The following is a 19359-nucleotide window of genomic DNA, read 5'->3' on the forward strand; positions in this document are numbered from 1 at the left end:
ATAATACAGACAAAATCCTAAATTGTTTTTTTCGGCATCCTTATCATGATAAGAAAGATACTCCTAACCCAAAGTTTACCTTGTGTTTGTTTATAGATTTGAAAATACAAAAAAGAAAAGAAACAACAAGTTGATAATACCCCTAACGAACGTGTATGGGTAGAAGATGAGAGGAAGGCAAAAGCTGTTAGTGGTAAGAAGAAGTGGTTAAAACTTTTGAAATGATAAAAAGCAGAAAGTGAAATCAGAAGAAACCCTAATTCCTCATCGAACATGCACAATTCCAATTTGGATGACAGCTCCCTCCTCCGCGTCTTCTCCAAGCTTCCCATTTCTCACCACCTCTCCACTTCGCTCGTCTGCAAGCGTTGGTTGTTTCTTCACGGCCGCTTGGTTCCATCTCTTAAGCTCCTCGACTGGCACTTTCTCGAGTCTGGTCGCCTTTTCGCACGCTTCCCTGCTCTCACCCAAATCGATACCGTCCCTAGTTCATGTCTCCGGCTCGCGCCAAACTCGGGTGTCTTGTTGTCCTTTAAACCCTCTTCCTTCTTCTCTCTTCCTATCAGCAGCAGTACCCATGATGATGATGACTTGTCTTCCGACAGGATTCATCAAGGACTCCACTTGATTGCCCAAAAGTATCCCAATTTGAGGAGAATTGCTGTGTTTGGCGCGAACGAATACGGGCTGGCCACCCTCTCCGACACGTGTCCTACATTGCAGGAGCTGGAGCTCCATTGTTGCGGAGATTTGTCCTTAAAGGGCATTTCAGGATGTGTAAATCTGCAGGTACTGAAGCTGACAGCAAGGATGGATGGGGGGTTTTTCACCACTTCCGTGGTGGTGTCCGACATCGGGTTAACCATTCTTGCTCAAAATTGCAAGAGGCTAGTGAAGCTCGAACTATGTGGTTGTGAAGGAAGTTATGATGGCATCAAGGCAATTGGGGAGTGCTGCCAAATGCTCGAGGATTTGACTTTTCATGACCATAGGATGGATGCCGGTTGGTTGGCTGCTCTCTCTTTCTGTGCCAATCTCAAGACCTTCAAGCTTCGCTCTTGCAGGTCTATCGATTCTAATCCCGGACTCGATGAGCATCTCGGAGTCTGTCCTATGCTCCAGGAGTTGCACTTAGAACGGTGTCACCTGAGGGATATGAAGAGCACCAAATCTTTGTTTCTAGTTTGTGGCAATGTTCGGGATATTGTGCTCCGTAACTGCTGGGGTTTCCAAGATGATTTGTTTGCCTTAGCCTCACTCTGTAGGTAAGGAAACCTTTTTTTTTTTTTTACCTTTTGTTTTATGATCCTTCTCTGATGGAAAATGTGTGTCTTTGTTAGGAGAGTGAAGCTACTTTATCTCGAACATTGCTCATTGCTGACGACAGGAGGTCTAGAATCAGTACTTCTTTCATGGAAGGGTCTTCAAAGACTAATGGTAGTCTCCTGTAGTAAGATAAAAGACAGCGAAGTTACTCCGGAACTTGCTTCCCTCTTCTCTGTGCTGAAAGAGCTCAAATGGAGACCCGACACGAGATCTTTACTGTCTGCAGATCTTGAGGGCATCGGAATGTGGAGAAAAGGCGGTAAATTTTTTACCAGTTTAAAGGGTTGAAGGTCAATCATCACCGGAGAAGCAGGCAGTAAGAGGTTCGCAGGGGAACAGTATTGTTACTGAACAATGCATGTCTTCCTTCAGCTTCCTCGTTGTAAATGTAGCAACTCCTGTACGCCTTGAATTTTGAAGGCATACGGGTTAACTTGTCTTAGTGTAATCTTTATACTACTGTTGATAGAAACTTTAAAAGAATACGAGGCACATCAAGAGAATAAAACATATCCCTCCTTGGGATTTTTAGTTCCTTTGTTGGTCATTCTGGTGTATGGGTGACCAAGTCTCTGCAGGTTGAAGCTGATATAAGAGAGCTCGTGATATGAAGTAGTCGATGGTAATGACTATTGGCTTGCTGACTTGACGTTAGGAAACAGCAGAGAGAAACAAGTATATGTCGGTAACCTGAACGCGGGGATTTTAAGAAGCGCAGCGCGTGAAATGCATTTGCGAAAACTATTAAAACCTGCTAAAACAATTAGAACATTAATACCAAAATAGATAGCAACAACTTTACAGACAAAATCAGACGCACCTGATAGTTTTCACTATCGGTTATATGGTCCCGGGAAGATAAATCAAGCAGCAAGTTGATGAACAATCTGAAATATGGTCTTGGATAAAGTGGTGTCTTTTCGTCATCTGCGTCCTTTAAAATAGATCTCACAATGACAGTCACAATCTGCAGTCAGAAATCAATGTCAAACCTTGTCTAATCTTTTCACAAATAAATGAAAAATCGTCTGACCTTCGAAAGAAGAAAGGATTTGCAGCTAGACTCCTGCTCACGAAAATACTGAAGGGGAGCAGAATAGAAACTAAGCCAGATAATGTATTGAGCCAAGTTGAATGCGATGAAATAGTAAAGTAACAATATTTACATTCAAGATAGAAAACACTAGTTTGGCATAGATATCGATGGCAACAAATGATGGTTCCTGAACTTCCTGAGTAGATTGCAGGGCACCAGAATTCATTTCCCCAGATGATATGCAATGAGCAATAGAATATTCCTAAGGAAACAGAGAAATCCAGCTCAATAATCAAGGCCTCTTGAATATTTTCCATGTGTTGATGCTGAAAATACTTGAAGGCGGTATTACTGTAAGAATACGGAAAAAGCTCTCAGTTTTATCATCTCCCTTCAGTAGTCCACTTTGATATAAATGCAAGACATGGCGGGTACGTGATGCATCATTTTCACCAGGGTGACTGCAGATCTGACACCATTCAGCAAAAAGCATGGTTGCCTGAACCATAGAGACAAACATAACAATAGAGTAAACAAACACCTCCAAAACGAATATACAACCAAAATTTTGTACGTAGAGAGACTACAAGTATCATATTTTCATCAAGAGGGAAAATTCATAGCAGTGAAAGGGACAACCAACAGTGATGTCAGAATTAACCTGTGGCAATAACTTTGAATGAACGCCTGCATTGGTAGGTAGCTCTACATGGTTTTGCGGAGAAATATTTTCAGATTTAAACTCATCGATCATCTGTGGTTGGGATCCCTGGGCCACACCAAAATCTTTGTTCCTAAAATCAGGATTTCCATCTATTTCTCTCTTCCGGTTCTTCAGAAGGGAAGTTGGTTTTACACTTTTGATATTAACCCCAATGTTCTTGAAAAAAATCTGAAGAAGTGAAAAACAACTCTTTGATACACAAGTGGAACATTGGTCCATCATATTCAAATTCTACTCAGTACATACCTCTATCTCAAACTTCAGGTTCATTTTAAGGTTTGGCATTGAATAAATCTCTGACAGTAACCCGAGTATAGGCATAGTCCATGGATTCGGAGGTTGATATGCAATACTGCTTTGGCAGGATTCCAAAACCTGAAGTACCATAACTTAGAATCCAGCCTACAATCATATTAAAAAGTTAGTCGTATGGATCATCCCACGCAAACCTTTGCAGTGAACGGAAGGATAGCAATAAGCAGCCCTTTTTCATATGCCTGCAAAGAGAAGATAATAATAAGTCCCACAACAACAAAAAAAGAATGAGAACCAAAAACAGTGAAATAAAGAGCAAGAATTACATCAATTATCAGTGATTTTGGATCTATTTCACACGCCCTTAAAACGCGATTCCTTCCAATGGTCACCTTCCCAAGCCAACTGCCTAAGTTTTTAAGCAAGGACCGCTCTTCTGAATCTGACTTTATGAGCGCTGAACCTAACAGAACCTGGAAAAGAAAAGTAATTAAGGACTGATGTCCCAACAAAATAAAAACAGCACAGCAAACCTTTGAAAAAGTTACCTTGCAGTTCTCATAGGAAGCTTGGACTATCTCCTTGTATAATTGCTGGGAATTAACTTTGTCCAAGAACTTCAAGTACAAGTCATGAAACTGTTGCTCGGTACTCACTCTGTAACGAATTTAACACAAACAGAAAAAAGCAATAAGAAGAGAGAGGAAACTCCTATCATCACTTGCGTACATATAGCACGACAACATATACCTTTTCATGACCATATACTGGGCAAACCAAGGGTAGTACTGAATAGACAAAATTTCAGAGAATTCTTTCCCTTTGGATTCAACATTTGCTGCTGAGACATTATTCATTATGAAATACATTTTGTCCTGAACTTCTGAAGGTGGAGCCTGGATTAAAAGATGCCTTTTCCTTGTCATTGTCGAAATAAACAGTAGAATTTTGACACATTCGTCATCATAATAACCTAAAGGTCATATGCTTTTCAAGTTTCAAAAGTACATCATACTACATTACCTCTATTGGATTCTCCTTTCTCTCCGTTGCAGCAACAAAAGTTCCTATGTTCAAAACTGCTTCATGGACCTTTTCTAATTCTTCAAACAGTTGACGTGATGTAATATGCGGTTTCAAAGCCTGCACCAACATCAGATTTTATCAGATAATAAATAAATCTTACATATGTATGAAACCAAGAGGGGAAACTAACATTCAAAAGGAAAGATGTTGCATCCAAACAAAGATCTGACATGAGATCAGCGGAACGGAACTGTTTGGAAAAAATATCCTTCGATTTCTGAAAATGAATGTCCTTGATAACCTTGAGGCACTCCTGAAATTACAAAACATGAATCTATAATGTGTATGCCATTTTCTCAATTAAAGAGAAATCATAACGCAAACTTGCTAGTAAGAAATAATATACTACCTCAAAAAAGACATCCTTGTACAGAAAAAGGCATTTTGACAACCAACTCTCAATCTCTAGAAACCCTCTCTGTGAGGCAAGGATTGCCAATTTGATGCCAAGTGACAGCGGAACTGAGTTTATAACAGAAGAGAGAATCTGAAATAATTATATCGGCAAATGATTAGTTGATAAATATAGAAAAGCTGAATACGAAACAATTTAAGGTAATAGAGCTAGGGTCGATTGCAAAACTTGAGCTACTCCTCCAAGCTACTTATGGGATGCAAATGAAAATAACTCGAATTTTTTCCATAATTACCTTAAGCTCATGGAAGATATCAATTATTCTGAGCATGCTGTCTAGTCCGAGATTTTGGGCATCTAAAAGACCCCAAATAACAAGTTCTCTGTTCAGCTGCCAGAGGTTAAGGACAAAACCAATATCCTGGGTATTCTTTATCATAAGGGGAAGTACATCAGATACCACCTCACGCTGAATGATATTACAAGCAGTCTGCAACAACGGTAGCCATGTACACAGCCCAACACAAACATTAAAAAAAATAGAGGTTAAGAGCCTATATCACCAAAGAATAGTATCCAGAAATTACTTCAATATGAGCCATCCCAAGAAGCAAGGTTCTAGGACAATGGGCCAGTGGATACTGAAGCAATGAACGAACTGAAACAGCATGCCCACTCTCGGCCAACTGGCATAGCACATCTAAAAGATCAAGAGACCGCCATGCGTGATTGGAAAGTGCTGTTTGCTCATCGATGTGCATGTTATCAATAGACAACTAAGAAAAACATAGCTAGTCAGACTAGTAACAGTTAATTGGAGAAGAACATGTCTGACAATGATGAAATAGATCTCACCAGCTTCCTAGTAGAGTGTACAAAGGTGAATATTTCTGGCGGTGCCAATACTGCATGCTTAAGGAAAGATAGCTGACCCTCCATATTTTTCCACACAAAAGAACAAACGGCATGAAGAGGAAATGGGTCCTGCGAGAATTAGTTTTAAACCCTTGAAACAACAATATAAGCGGAAATCAAGAAATCATGAAGATGATCCAGTCTGATAGCACACCTTGCAGATATTTCTAACAACCATCATGAAAAACAAGAAAGCCTCCATGTTAGGAATATCAAATCCTTCATGATCCAGATTTTCAATTACTCTCGGCCAGGTTGTGCCAGGAGCCTGCAATGCATTAGCAGATAGTAACAACAAAATCACAGTCAAGAAAACGAACAACGATCGTTTGATAACAAAGTAGAGGAGAAACATTTATATTACTATTGAAGCTAAAACGGTGACTTGGCAGAGGAAGAAGCAAGGATTTTAGAACTTACTAGCAGTTTAATTGTCTCAAAAAGGATGTCAACATTCCATGACTTTGGTGTGGGAAGTTTGGTTGGGGTGCAACATCCAAGGGACAAACTGAATGTTAGAAAGGTGTCGTAATCATCTTTAAGACCAGCATATGTACGAACAACAAGGACAAGAATTCTTGAGATAGCAGCCTCTGTTAATGGCAAGAAAAGGGACAAGATATCTTTGCATAGTGAGGCATCAGAGGTGATACCTTAACCCAATTCTTCTATGAGATCTCCCACACTAGTCTCCTTCGCAGTTTCAGTTAAGATAGCATCAAGGCTATTTAAATCCAAGCTCCTGGAGCAAAGAGGGAAACCATTTTAGAGATACAATCTCTGCCAAACAGAAAGGAAACTAATAACCAAAACCTGAAAACATCAGCTTCGTGGAGTTCCACTGAAGGGAAAGGGTTGTGAACAAATTGGAGTTTATCAGTAGAGTGATGGGAGGACAAAAGGTGAATGAAGGAATCTAAATGTTCTGGGAGAAAAAGAAGACGGTCAATCTCAGCTGCACAAAAACGAAAGATATCTAACGGAGAGGACAGAAGAATCATGGAAAGTTACCACTTGTGCTTGCATCAGAGTGAAATGCAGTGACGAACTCTGGAGTGACCTCAAAATCTTGGAGTGCGCAAGAAAGAAGAGTTGCGAAATTAGGCATTTCCAAGACACGTTTGAGAACCAAGGATACTACATTCTCAAGTTGCAATGTATTTGTGTGGCCTCCTTTCCAAAAGGTGAAGCAGGTCTTGAGAACGCAAATGCTAGTTTCTACTCCATAGTCAAAGAACTGCAGTGAAGATTGAATCATCAAAAAAAAAACGATAGACAAGCAAAGCCACGCACCAGCTTTTCTCTTGCAATAATTTGATTTCACAAGAATTCTCAAGAACAAAAAAAAGATATGGAACAAACCATAACGATGATGGATCCCGTAACACAAACCATTGCTTAATTCATCCTCTAGAAATTGAGTCATCATATACACGCAGGAATAAGAAAGAAAGAGAGAGAGAGAGCACCTCACAAATCTCTTGGGCCAGAGAGTGATAGTCGGAATCGTTGAATTCCATAAGTAAGAACCGGACATGACTGGAGACCTTGGAGGGAATCATGAGCATCGCCATCGGAGATCCAACTTCAATGCAGGATTCGGCTTGAGAGGATTTGGATATTCGTTCGTTCGTTCGCGTTGGGTTTATTGTTTGTGTTTACGTTGCCCGTCTTCTTCACCAGCTCCAGAGGAATACATAGCTTGCGGAGTCGCTGGCCGAAAACGTCGTCGCATCAAAATTACTAACATAAGCCCATTCAAAGGGACACCATTATTTTTAAAGTCGAGCCCATCAAAAACCCAATTGTAATCTCATTGGTTTTTAAAGCCCAGTCCATTAAAAACGCAGACAGTTCATTCTCTATGGGAATGGATCAAATCGATTTTATACACAGAACAACGAATAATGGCGCTCGCGCTGTTAGCATCTCCTCCACCTCCGCTCGGGGGGTTCCGTCGCAGTTTTGGAACAAAGTGTTCGCTCTTCGCCGCACATCGAGCCAAGCGGAACCTGATGGATCTCATCTCCGACCAGGACCGAGGTCTGAGAACCCAGAAAGACGCCGTGAAGCGAGATGCGATCGTGAATGCCATCGAGGCCATGGCGGTGATCGGGGGAAGCTCCGTCACCACAGGAGATTCGCTGTCTGCCACGTGGAGACTACTGTGGACGACTGAGAAAGAACAGCTGTTCATCATAGAGAAGGCGGGGTTGTTCGGCACGCGCGCAGGAGAGGTACTGCAGGTGATCGATGTGAGGAAAGGGACGCTCAACAACGTCATCACTTTCCCGCCCGACGGGGTTTTCTTTGTACGCTCCGATATCGACATCTCTTCCCCGCAGAGAGTCAATTTCAAATTCACTAGTGCGGTGTTGAGAGGAAGCAATTGGGAGATCCCACTCCCACCATTTGGCCAGGGCTGGTGAGTTCTTCTTCTTCTTCATTACGATAATTGTTTGTTTTGAGACTACGGAATTTGGTTTTGGTTGCAGGTTTGAAAATGTGTATATGGATGGTGACATCAGAGTGGCCAAGGACATCAGAGGGGACTACTTAGTTGTTGATCGTGCTCCTTTAAACTGGAAAGAATGATCCACACAGCAACACTATTGTTACTCAACAGTGCATCTCATCCTTGTTGTTTCTTTTTAATGATCTTTGTTTTGTACATCAACACTACTCTATTCTACGACTTTACATCATCTATTTTTAATGCCAAATGCAAACATTTGCACATATAGCTAAATGTCCACCCGCTTCAGAACACCACAGCACTTTCGCAATTCCTGGTGCATATCTTATGAAACCTTGTTTCCTAAACCCATATCTTGGTGAGCTCCATGACCGTGAAGACGAGCCCCCATGGACGCGCTCCAACAACACTCTTTTTAGTTGTTACCTGCTCCATTCATCACCATTTATACAAACATGATAATGACATTTACAAGTGTGTTTCCTAGCAACAAAGGCTCTCTATCTCCGACACAAACAGATAGAACATGATGTAGGAAAAGTAATGTGTGTATCTGTTGGGATAACGTAGCTGATCGGCGATCTCACTAAGCAAGAGGTAACCTCCTTCCTGGCGGCGACATGTGCATTACATTACTCTGAGCTTCAGACATGTCTGTCTGTAGCTGCTGAATAGCCTGTAAAAGAAGATCCCGCTTACCAGATTAATATAAACTATTTCCAAGATCCCCGTAGAAATAGATAGATGTTCGTCTTGAATGGGATTCCAGTAAAATAGCATACCTGCATCCAGCATAGAGGACATGTGCCTTGGCCAATGGTACATTGTATCTGGTTGGGGTTCACAAAATATCCATAAATTTTGGTTTGGTATCCATTATCCATTTGGATTTGATTAAAAAAATCTGGATATCTTTGATTCTAGGAAAATTATACTAAGTAGCTAAAAAATAAAGTGTAATTAAAAATCTAACCAAAAAATGAAGTCTTTAATGTTTCTAAAATATTTACTATACTATTCTTGTTAATTGGTCGAAAAGAAATCAAACAAATTCTTCTTTGATTACCTCCATCAACGCCGCCTCATCCATCACCTTTTCACCAATCACTTATTCTTCCATAATCACCTTCATTTTCTCCATAGTGACATTCATCACTCGACAGCCATCACCGTAGTCACCACCACTTAAAGGTAATTAATTGGTCTAAAAAGGAAAAATTGTTGGTCACCGGAAATCTATGATCGCCTTTCGGGAGTGATGACGCTCAAACCAGTAGAGAGGAAAGTCAAGGTGAATCATGTGAGCATGTAGTGATAAACGATATGATGATTCAAAAACAACACTTTCATACAATATATGGGCTTCTTGGTAAGCCCTAAAAATATATTCATAGTCTAAAGTTTTTTATATGGACCGATTAATCGGTAAATAGGCTGATTAATTGGTTTATTGGGCCGATTAACAGGTCAGCGATTTTTTTGTCCGAATAGGATAAAATCGTGCGGCTATGAACCGATCAGGGAGTTTTTTTAATAGGTCGCGTAATTTTAACGTAACAATACATTTAAATGAAACAAAAACAAGTTTTTATCTAACATGGCACATAGAGAATCAAAGTGACGAAAGGAGCAAACTTATACTTCAAACAAGCAGCGATTACAATTTAAAGATGATTCAGCCGTAGAATCTCTTCCTCTTCTCCGCATTCGATGATTCAGCCGTAGAATCTCTTCTTCTTCTCCGCATTCGTGTTTCAATGTTTTTTTTTTTTTTTTTTTGGTGAAAATATTAAAATTTCATACCAAAATTTTTCAGTTTACAAGAGTTGTGGAAACCCACTTATTTGGAGAAGAGATTACGGAGGAAACAAGAGAAGACAACAAGACATAGAAACAAAAGAGCAAGCTATTACAGTCCGGATGGTAGTAGCGAGAGATAAACCTGCAGCAGAGTAGAAGCAGGCGTTGGAGGCTGGGTGGAGATGAGGCGGTCCCGAAGGAGGCGATGGACTTGAGCTTTGACGCCGGCTTCAGTCGAAGAGGTCTGCTGGAAGCTACGAAGGTTCTGTTCCCTCCAAGAGCAGTAAACGATGGCCTGCAAAAGAAGCTTTAACACGACCCGGAGGCCTGGTGTGTCACCAACCTGACGAAGAGACAGGAGAGAAGAAACCGCATTGAGTGAGGAAGGAACAGAGAGTCCATAGTTGCCACAGTAGTGCGCCCAGAGGCCTGCTACGAAGGAACATTGGAAAAAAAGATGCTGATGAGACTCAAGATCCTCAGAACATAGGACGCAATGCAGAGGGACATTTATTCCCCAAGCGCTCAACCTATCCCTCGTAGGCAGCCTTGAGAGAGCTACCATCCAAGTAAGAAAACAACATCTAGGGATCCCTTCCTTGAACCCTTCGTGTTTCAATGTTTCGTTCAACTGTTTTCAATTTTGGTTTTTATGGGAAAAGTTCTGATTTCTTCGATTTCGGGTTAATAGTGGAGGCAGTGATGATGAAAATCTACCTATTTTATGAGTAAAACTCTGATTAGAAAATTTACCAATGGATCCTTCTGAGCCTTCACTTTCAACTTTTTAATTGAAAAATATGGTTGAATGAAAACTATGGCTGAGACAAAAGGAATGTTGCTACCTTTTAATTTTAATGCAAAAAATAGTTCAAAAAAAAGATGGAGATTCGAACCGGAGAAGATGAACGGTGAGATTTAAGTATTAAGTTGTATTATATACTTCTTATCTTTGTATCAAACAGAATAGAAATCAGAGTTTGTGGTAATACAGACATTTGTATACAAATTGATATGAAATGATTAGTCTAGTGTTCGATCCTTAAAGACAAAACTCTAAATCCAATGCAAACAATATTTCTCTCATATTTGTGAAACACATAATAGAAATATATCATATTCTAAATTTATAATGCATTTATAAAAATTGTAAAACTTTTTTTTTTGAGCAACAATTCTTTTTGAATATAATATAGATAGCGTATACAATACGAAAATAAAAATAATGTGTAATATTTATAATTTGAAATAAAACTATATAGTTCATATAAATTCCATATATTTATCTTATAAATACTTTATAATATGATAAAATTGTAAGAAGTATATCTTATATTTGACATTAAACTATAAAATTCATATAAATGTGAGATTAATAATATATATTTTTAATATGATAAAATTGTATATAATCATATATTAGCATAATTTTATTAGTAATGTTATAATTGTATATAATCTAGTGATTTAACTATCATATAATATTTAAATAATAAATTTGTTTGTCTATGAAATGAGTTTAGTTGAATAATATTTTTATATATTTATTTTTAAATCAAAGTTTTTGCCTATTAGAAGTCTAATGAGCAACTTTTACAAGTATAATCCTAGTTGGAGTTGAATAACATTTGAGTAATCAATACATATTATTTTTGTTAAATCACATTTCAAACCAATCAAATTATAACGTTTCATTTAAACATATTCTTAATTAATAATATGATGTCATCAGTTCACATATTTACCGTTAATTTAATAAATGTCAACAAAACATTCAACAGCTATTAAACAAAACATTCAACAGCTATATATGGTTTAGTAGTCAAGTATGATGTCCCTATTCTCCATTGCTACCAAAAGTTCACATAATAAAAATTTCAGAATTTAAGAAAGAGAACTCCCCCAACAACACAATATATCTTCTAACATTGATAATAGCAAGATATCACACAGCACAGCTTTGAGATGAGCCAGCGTGTTCCATACTGCCACATCGATGAGACTCCGGCGGCCACCGTCGGCTCCACAAAAGCTGCATATATCCCCATGTATAAACCTATATATTTCATATAACTGGCTCAATATACAAATATATAATAACTTAAGTCTATCTATATATCTTTTGCAGGCTAGACTACGAGGTAGCCGAGCTGACGTGGGAAAACGGACAACTGGGGTGGAACAGCTTAGGTCCAACGCAAGTGCCTGCTTCATCGAAGAATTTAAGAAGCGCCGGTGGAACATTGGAGTCAATAGTAGACCAAGCTACTCGCTTTCCTAACCCTAAGCCCACCGATGAGCTCGTCCCATGGTTCCACCACCGCTCTTCCAGGGCCGGCTTGGATGCGCTTGTCCCCGAGCAGCAGAGCCAGCCAGCCACCCACGTGGGCTCGTGTAGCAATGGTCATCCCATGGCTGGTGGAAAACGAGCCAGAGTGGCCTCAGAGTGGAGCACCGGCGGGAGCCAAAACCTAACCTTTGAAACTTACGGTTTCACCTCAACATCGCTGGATGATAATTCCAGCTCCGGCGGGAAGCCTTGCACCAAAACCACGACCGTTTACGAGCATGACCCCGTCTGCCACAGTCGCCGACAGGCAATTCCTTATTTCATAACTATACACCTTTTAATTAACTATTCATAACCAATCCGAACGAGTATTTCATTAATTCAACCTCTCTTTTTTAAGAAAAGCTTTTATGTTATTCGTACTGTGTCATAATAATATTCATTAAAGATAAGAGTGATTGTCTCCTGAATGATTATGTTGCAGAAGAGGAGAGATAAGATCAATCAAAGGATGAAGACTTTGCAGAAACTGGTTCCAAATTCCAGCAAGGTACCTCGTTTTACATGCATTATGAACTATCACCGCTAAATTTTCATTTTCCTCTTTCAGTCAACTGCTAAACAAAATTTATATGAATATGCCCGCATATATAACAATACTGTAGTTTTTTCTTTAAATACTAGTTGATTAGTAGGCATGAAAATAGCCATAGTGGTGGACCAAATGGAAGTGAATATATCTGGAAAAAATGGACCTCATACGATGATTCTACTCCACACACTCAGTCTCTTATTTGTTTGTCCCCCTATAAAAACTGATTTTACATCTATTTACTATTTGGTCCGGCCGGTTGGTCCATTCATACGTCCTTAATTATCATATGCCGCCTTCTGGCTGTCGACTTAAATTCAACCAAAACAATCAATTAATACTGTCAACCTTGCTGTATAGTGTGTTATTGTACACGCATGCTTGCCTAAATATGTTCATGGATCATCCCTTGTGTTTGTTTGGTCAAATAATGCATCAAAAGGAGCTAGCCGTTTGATAAAATTACATTTTTGGAATTAGACGGATAAAGCGTCGATGTTGGATGAAGTGATAGAGTACTTGAAGCAACTTCAAGCACAAGTGAGCATGATGTGCAGAATGAACCTGCCTTCCATGATGCTTCCCATGGCCATGCAGCAGCAGCAACAACTTCAACTCTCTCTCATGTCCGGTTCCATGGGTTTAGGGCTTGGCATGGGGATGACCGGTCTAGGTCTTCTCGGTCTTAATTCTATGAACCGAGCTGCTGCAACGGCTCCTAATATCCATACCAACATGATGCCGAACCCATTTGTTCCCATGACTTCTCTATCGTGGGATGCCTCCTCTTCTACCGACACTCTATTTCAGTCTCCGCTTACCCACGATCCTATGCCAGCCTTTCTTTCATGTTCCTCGCAGGTTATACAACTCTTTGTTATTATAACTTGATGCTTCATTCTTGTCTGAATCTGAATAAACATTTTCCCAATTGCAGCAAACGACGATGGAAGCATATAGCAGGATGGCGGCATTATATCAGCAAATGCAGCAACAGATACCTCCTCCTTCAAATCCAAAATGATTATATTATATTATTTTTTTGCTAAAAAAATAATTATATTGTAAACCTTAAGTCTACATATGTATTGCAGATCTTCACCATACATATTCCATTGTATTTTATATGTTTAGGGCCTATAGGCTACACATGATCTTTATATGATATACTTTCAAAAAAGGCCTGGTTGTAATTATACTTCGTCCCAAATATGATGATTATATTTGAGTGAATATGTAACATCAATGTAAACACATAAACGAGCTCCAACTTTCTAAAGGAGAGTGATTTCAGTATACGTACAGTATAGATAAAAACCCTTCGTTTTCAGGATTTTAATTGGGCCACCAAGAATAAGTAAAAAGCCAAAACGGAGGGAAAAAACGCCATATGCTTTGTCTGCAAAATTCCACAATAATTTGTTGATAATGTTGTAAATATGCTATCAAGAAACAAAAAAGAGGAAAGCGAATACTTTTTTATACAAAGGAGTTGTAAATGATTGGGTGCCAACATGTCAACTTGTCCCTGACTACCACCACAGGTTTGTAAACAAAATATAACTATTAGGCCATCATTATCCCCGATCTTTAATGAGATTTTTTAAGCTAAATGACTGATTTAATTAAATCAAAAATAAATAAAAAAAAAATTTACCGATCATTAGAGTATGATTATTAAGGTTTTTTTAAAGAGTAATTCTTATTAGAATACAAGAACGGGTCTCTAAATTTTTAACTTTTAACTAAAAAAAGTAAGTTAAGACCCTCGACTTAATAACCTCGTGTTCTTAACTAGTGATTTTGGAGATCGATCCTTAATAGGGTTTTTTCTTCTCTCTCTTTTTTCTCGTCTTCTCCGTCTCCGTCTTCGTTGATTTCATTGATTTCAAATTGTGTTGATTCTCTAGATAGTGAGCCTGTTTCGTGAAATTTTGTGTTCTTCTTGTTGATGTTTTCTCTTTGGGTCGTGTTCTTAGATGATTAGATGGCTTCGCGTCTTTGTTTCGAGGTTGTCTTTGTCCCAGGGGATGAGGATGAAGACTCCTTTAAAGACTACTTCTCAAAGATGCCGTGATTACTCGAGAAGATGAAGGAGATCAAAGAGGAAGAGGAGAGAGCGAGGAGGGAGCAGACTTTGAAGTCTGTCTTGGTGACTCCTTCTCGGGACTTTGTGATTACTCGAGATGGAAACAAGGTACATAGATTCTTACTGCAATTTTTTTGGCTTTGTTGACTTAACGTAACTGATCACAATCGTGTATTCACTAGGTACCTGTATCGGAACTTGATCGTAATTGGGGGTTTGTGTGGTTCATCCTTTTGAGATTGTGATTTGAAGTTGAGATTTTTTTTTTGCTGAAGTTTGATCTTTTATCTTATTATTACTGATGGGACGATGAGAAGCAACCAGTTGGGGGTTTGTCTGCTTAGCTATGAGATGAATCGGGGGTACTTTGCTGATATGAAAGAGTTTAAGGAACATGGTGGTATGAGATGAATCGGGGGTACTTCTGGTAGCAGTGAGGTTAACGCAGAGAGTTTGGTTGTTCTTAAGGTATCATTGGTGTGTCTGTCTTTCCGAGCATGCTCCCAGGTACAGATAATTCCACACTGTTTTTTTTTTTTAATTTGGTTGCATACTTCACTTGGAACCAAGAGAATGTTTAGTTAGCCTTTGTTAAGAGGTGTGTAGGATTAATGGAAGTGTTTGTTGTTGAGACTAAGCAGTGGTTTTAAGATGAAGTGTTTTATTAGTGTGATTGTTGATAAATATGACCTTGTATTACGGCTTATCTCAATCTCTTATGCTGCTGGGATGTGGTTGAAGTGTCTGACAGGAAATGATCAGTTCCTGGAGCAAGCCATTTCTTGAGTCTCAGTTCCTCATTCTGAGACAGTTGACAAGTGCACATGTAACATTATATCTATGTCCATAGTTACCGTTAGGATGAATTATTATCTTGATGAGGGCATTTTGATTAATAGGTTGCACATGGAGAGGAGAAGTTGTCTATCCAACGTGCAATGCTGATGGCGAGCCAAGATTTTACAAGGAAAATCAGATGATGAAGTGTTCTGCTTGTTATGGAAGAGGTTTGAATGCTCTTAAAGATGGATCTGATTCAATGTAAAGTCTCATCCCACCTGGAGAAGATCAAGATACTTGACTACTTTCAAGTCCATGACATGGTTCGCCAAACCCCAGGTCTTGCTCCTTGTGATGCTTGAAGTTCGATTCCTCTTTTAGTTTAAGAGTTTGTGATCATCTACTCGTAGAATTTAGTGACCATTTAATAAAAAAAAAAGTTAAATTTTTTTTTTTAAAAACTCCAAATTAAGAAACTACCATTGTACCACAAAAATAAGGTGATTCTTAACTAACGTCCTTATCTAAAATTTATTAGTTAAATAGTCATTAAAATGTACTTAAAAAATTTTATGGGTTTCTAGAGATAATCACACTCTTAATAACCAAAAGTGTCTCCAAAATAATGCCAAGTTTGGTAATAACTTATAAGTCTTCATGACCACGAACCCTAGATCCCATTTGTCTGTTTTACTAAACAGACGTACACTGGGTTTTTGTTTCGTTTCCTTAAAATCAAAACAAGAGGTTACACGACTATGCTTTTGATGATATATATAGAGATCTAAACGTTGATCTGGCCATCACAAAAGTTGTAAAAGGAGAAATATCAAATCAGATAACTTCAAAGGTCGACAATAGTTGGTTTGATAGTAAGTATGATATAAATATACTTCCAAAAAATATGAATAGCCCCAACTAAAACGGTGGTTGAAATGTCTAAATTTCTAAGATGTTTTTTTATTTATCCTTTCTAATGCACTTTCGTAGATTTGATTGAATCATTAGCACAACCCCAATAAATAAATTAATCGTCCTGATTGCAGACGACTAGACAATTATAGTATGTCACATGTGTGGTTTCTAAACATGAACCACATGAAAATAAAGTCAAAAGTTGAGTAAATACGATTCCTTTCACACTAACAACAAATGAGATTTTTTTTTTGTATGGCTATTGCATAGAATGCTAGTCAGTACGTTACTCTACCTTAGAGTATCATTAGTGGTTAGGTACTGAAGGGCCCCAACCCGGCTGCCTAAGCCGCGGTCGATGTCCTTCGTCGCTCAGACCACATACCGACCGAACCTCTCAAAATTTTGCCATTTATCTATATTATCGTCCATAGGCGAGAGCTAACTTAGATCTTAGCTTAAGACTACCTTAGTCATTCCCTAGCTTACATCATTTCAATTTATGTACAGCGGAATAATATCTACTTAACCATTGGTCTAAGACCAATATAATACTTGTCTGGTCGAATCACCTCAGCTAATGGTTAATATACTCAACTACCATTTAGCTCCGAGGTCGATCCTGAACCCAAATCAAGTTATACAAATCCGAGGTTCCATTCCCCTAACCATTCTATCTAGATCTATGCAAATCTATGAAACATTGCTAGATCATACCTTTGCCACATCCACGGAGCTTGTTAGCTCATTGTCCCAGCTGACTTAGTTGTTTAGCTAGCTCATCCAGCTAGCTGAGCTGAACCACTTCACTTGAGGTTCCATCACTCTCTTCCAGCTGATAGAGCTGCGAGGTTGCTTCGACCAGCTCCCCATCTACTCGTACAGCTCTCTTATACCTGCATAAACTCTTCCCTTTGGTACTTAGTCATTCAGCCAACCATCCCCACAGACCAAGCACCTTTGGGAAGTCTTCAGCTACAAAAACGACCTCAAGCAAATATGCTCCAAAAATTAATTAAAATTCATGAAAACTCATGATAAATCTCAACTAAGAGATTCTCATAATCAGAATCCAGTGAATCGACCCGGATCATATGGATCCTGATCATGAACAACCCGACTAAGCCAAGGACTTCATTCCTGAACCGGCCCAAGGCCTTAGTTCATTGCCTCCATGTCTTAAGTGTATGCTCCCCTGGAGCCAAGTCCTCTTATGGACTAATAATGCCCATCAGATCCTAAGTCAATCAACCAACCACCCCACATGACTCAGAACTGATGAGTCTTCACACTTACCTAACCGGCCATGGAACTATGTCCCAATGAACCCGATCAATCCTGCTCTTACAACCGGTGCATCCTTTGATCAATCAGATCAGACACTTTGATCCATTACCTATGGATCAGGTCGTCCATCCTTGTCCAAGACCAGATAACACACGGTCTTCCTTGAATAAACACACCCGGTCACATACTTGTGGTCCATGCCACTTAGTACTGGCCTTACTCACCTCCACGGCTTGCTGCTGGTTCCAAACGAATTGGACCTTGCACTCCACATGGTTCCTCATGCATTAGGACCCCCATGTGTCTCCTCCATGAGTCGGATCATTGATTCACACCATGGTCAGAACCAACACACACCATGATCCACCATGGATCACTATCCAATGAGTGACCTCTAACTTCCATCCCACATGGATGAGTTAGATCAACTAAGATCTGCCCCTTCTCTCTGGGTCCTGGATCCTTAGTTTACATCACAACATATGGTCTTCAAGGGGCGTGTCATACTTGGCCTTAACCGCACCACAAGAGACATATATATGAACTGGAAAGTAATTGTACAATCGATTACCTTATACATGATCTAATTAGATCATGTGTCTCCTCTTATTATGTTCGGCCATGCTCCTCCAGTGCACGCCTCTATCAATCCTTATCATATACTTCCAGTATTGATAAGATATCTCCATGGGTCGCACCAATGTTCCCTTCCATTGATCTCCCATCAAACCGATTTCTGCACTGCATCCACCTTCAAGGTTGTCCATGCCATTGGGAGTGGAGTCCGGCCTTCTCCCTTCTCTCCTGGATATTTGCGTGTGTTCCCAAGACATAGAGGAAGCCTAGGACGTGAACATCCATGATAAAACACCATCACAGGGTCGTTCCCAACTCCCATGAAACTGCCTTCCCACACACCTCTCTCCTTAAGGCTCTCTTGGCCATAGGAAGTGAAATCCGGCCATCCCTCTTCTTCCCTGACTATTTGCGTGTGTTCTCAGGCCTGGAGGATGCTTTGGGTGATGTCAACATGAATCAAAACCCATCAAAGGATCGTTCATAACTTCCCCTTTGATCTCTCCCAAAACTGCCTCTTTGTGGCATTCACACCACTCTTGGGGTTGGATGTTGAATCCGACCAACTCTCTGTCTTTTCTCTGTTGTTCTTTGTGTTTCAGGGTGTAGGAGGAAGCCCTGGCGTGCCTGCAGAGCCACAGAACCATCCTTCTTTTATAGGAGAAAGGGTGGTTACTTTTCTAACCATTGCATCTTTTCGGTATCAATTTTGGCCATTGATTAAATCAATGGTTCAGATCGCACCCCTTGGGCCTGGCAGTTACTATCCGCCCCTGACCTGCCTCAGTGTCTACCTACAGTGTCAGACCACCCAACTAGGTCAGTAGCCAACCAACTAGGTCAGCTAAGTTGAGCTA

At 39.6% G+C, this 19359-nt stretch overlaps 5 protein-coding genes and 1 non-coding gene across 6 annotated transcripts; 4 read left to right on the plus strand and 2 right to left on the minus strand.

The window, feature by feature from the left end:
• Positions 1 to 39: 39 nt before the first annotated feature.
• On the plus strand, positions 40 to 1861 carry LOC125593370 (F-box protein At5g07670-like). Its single transcript, XM_048769880.1, has 2 exons — positions 40 to 1265; positions 1341 to 1861. Exons 1-2 carry the CDS (start codon positions 274 to 276, stop codon positions 1612 to 1614), a joined length of 1266 nt encoding a protein of 421 aa, XP_048625837.1. The 5' UTR covers positions 40 to 273; the 3' UTR covers positions 1615 to 1861.
• On the minus strand, positions 1837 to 7362 carry LOC125593369 (CCR4-NOT transcription complex subunit 1-like). Its single transcript, XM_048769877.1, has 23 exons — positions 7167 to 7362; positions 6709 to 6934; positions 6511 to 6622; positions 6351 to 6439; positions 6118 to 6159; positions 5852 to 5965; positions 5638 to 5766; positions 5370 to 5558; positions 5078 to 5272; positions 4777 to 4914; positions 4558 to 4680; positions 4365 to 4484; positions 4092 to 4237; positions 3890 to 3998; positions 3668 to 3814; positions 3536 to 3583; positions 3333 to 3461; positions 3024 to 3254; positions 2715 to 2861; positions 2493 to 2624; positions 2360 to 2407; positions 2147 to 2293; positions 1837 to 2077 (listed from the first exon to the last, which is right to left on the minus strand). Exons 6-23 carry the CDS (start codon positions 5897 to 5899, stop codon positions 1871 to 1873), a joined length of 2433 nt encoding a protein of 810 aa, XP_048625834.1. The 5' UTR covers positions 5900 to 5965; positions 6118 to 6159; positions 6351 to 6439; positions 6511 to 6622; positions 6709 to 6934; positions 7167 to 7362; the 3' UTR covers positions 1837 to 1870.
• Positions 7363 to 7575: 213 nt separating this feature from the next.
• LOC106401612 (probable plastid-lipid-associated protein 11, chloroplastic) lies at positions 7576 to 8438 on the plus strand. The gene is made up of 2 exons (XM_013842151.3): positions 7576 to 8122; positions 8193 to 8438. The coding sequence occupies exons 1-2, from the start codon at positions 7605 to 7607 to the stop codon at positions 8290 to 8292; spliced, it is 618 nt and encodes a 205-aa protein (XP_013697605.2). The 5' UTR covers positions 7576 to 7604; the 3' UTR covers positions 8293 to 8438.
• Positions 8439 to 10082: 1644 nt separating this feature from the next.
• On the minus strand, positions 10083 to 10538 carry LOC125593347. Its single transcript, XM_048769855.1, has one exon. The coding sequence runs from the start codon at positions 10536 to 10538 to the stop codon at positions 10083 to 10085; it is 456 nt and encodes a 151-aa protein (XP_048625812.1).
• Positions 10539 to 10663: 125 nt separating this feature from the next.
• On the plus strand, positions 10664 to 10749 carry LOC125593728. Its single transcript, XR_007329623.1, has one exon. It is a non-coding gene; the product is annotated as a small nucleolar RNA R41 (small nucleolar RNA).
• Positions 10750 to 11462: 713 nt separating this feature from the next.
• On the plus strand, positions 11463 to 14128 carry LOC125593371 (transcription factor UNE10-like). The gene is made up of 5 exons (XM_048769884.1): positions 11463 to 12021; positions 12107 to 12463; positions 12746 to 12813; positions 13336 to 13716; positions 13793 to 14128. Exons 1-5 carry the CDS (start codon positions 11970 to 11972, stop codon positions 13877 to 13879), a joined length of 945 nt encoding a protein of 314 aa, XP_048625841.1. The 5' UTR covers positions 11463 to 11969; the 3' UTR covers positions 13880 to 14128.
• Positions 14129 to 19359: the final 5231 nt, after the last annotated feature.

The sequence above is a fragment of the Brassica napus genome, chromosome C9, assembly GCF_020379485.1.
Source record: "Brassica napus cultivar Da-Ae chromosome C9, Da-Ae, whole genome shotgun sequence".
In the NCBI taxonomy this organism is placed as follows: domain Eukaryota; kingdom Viridiplantae; phylum Streptophyta; class Magnoliopsida; order Brassicales; family Brassicaceae; genus Brassica; species Brassica napus.

What these genes read in the sequence shown, in the direction of transcription:
- LOC125593371 (XM_048769884.1), top strand. Translation starts at nt 11,970, where the DNA reads ATGAGACTCCGGCGGCCACCGTCGGCTCCACAAAAGCTGCATATATCC. An exon ending in CCTAACCTTTGAAACTTACG is followed by an intron (nt 12,464 to 12,745) that starts GTTTCACCTCAA and finishes TGATTATGTTGC; the next exon opens with AGAAGAGGAGAGATAAGATC. An exon ending in TGGTTCCAAATTCCAGCAAG is followed by an intron (nt 12,814 to 13,335) that starts GTACCTCGTTTT and finishes TTTTGGAATTAG; the next exon opens with ACGGATAAAGCGTCGATGTT.
- LOC106401612 (XM_013842151.3), top strand. Translation starts at nt 7,605, where the DNA reads ATGGCGCTCGCGCTGTTAGCATCTCCTCCACCTCCGCTCGGGGGGTTC. An exon ending in CCACCATTTGGCCAGGGCTG is followed by an intron (nt 8,123 to 8,192) that starts GTGAGTTCTTCT and finishes TTTTGGTTGCAG; the next exon opens with GTTTGAAAATGTGTATATGG.
- LOC125593370 (XM_048769880.1), top strand. Translation starts at nt 274, where the DNA reads ATGCACAATTCCAATTTGGATGACAGCTCCCTCCTCCGCGTCTTCTCC. An exon ending in GCCTTAGCCTCACTCTGTAG is followed by an intron (nt 1,266 to 1,340) that starts GTAAGGAAACCT and finishes TGTCTTTGTTAG; the next exon opens with GAGAGTGAAGCTACTTTATC.
- LOC125593369 (XM_048769877.1), bottom strand. Translation starts at nt 5,899, where the DNA reads ATGGAGGCTTTCTTGTTTTTCATGATGGTTGTTAGAAATATCTGCAAG. An exon ending in ACAAGGATGTCTTTTTTGAG is followed by an intron (nt 4,681 to 4,776) that starts GTAGTATATTAT and finishes TTGTAATTTCAG; the next exon opens with GAGTGCCTCAAGGTTATCAA. An exon ending in CCGATAGTGAAAACTATCAG is followed by an intron (nt 2,078 to 2,146) that starts GTGCGTCTGATT and finishes TTGTTTTAGCAG; the next exon opens with GTTTTAATAGTTTTCGCAAA.
- LOC125593347 (XM_048769855.1), bottom strand. Translation starts at nt 10,538, where the DNA reads ATGGTAGCTCTCTCAAGGCTGCCTACGAGGGATAGGTTGAGCGCTTGG.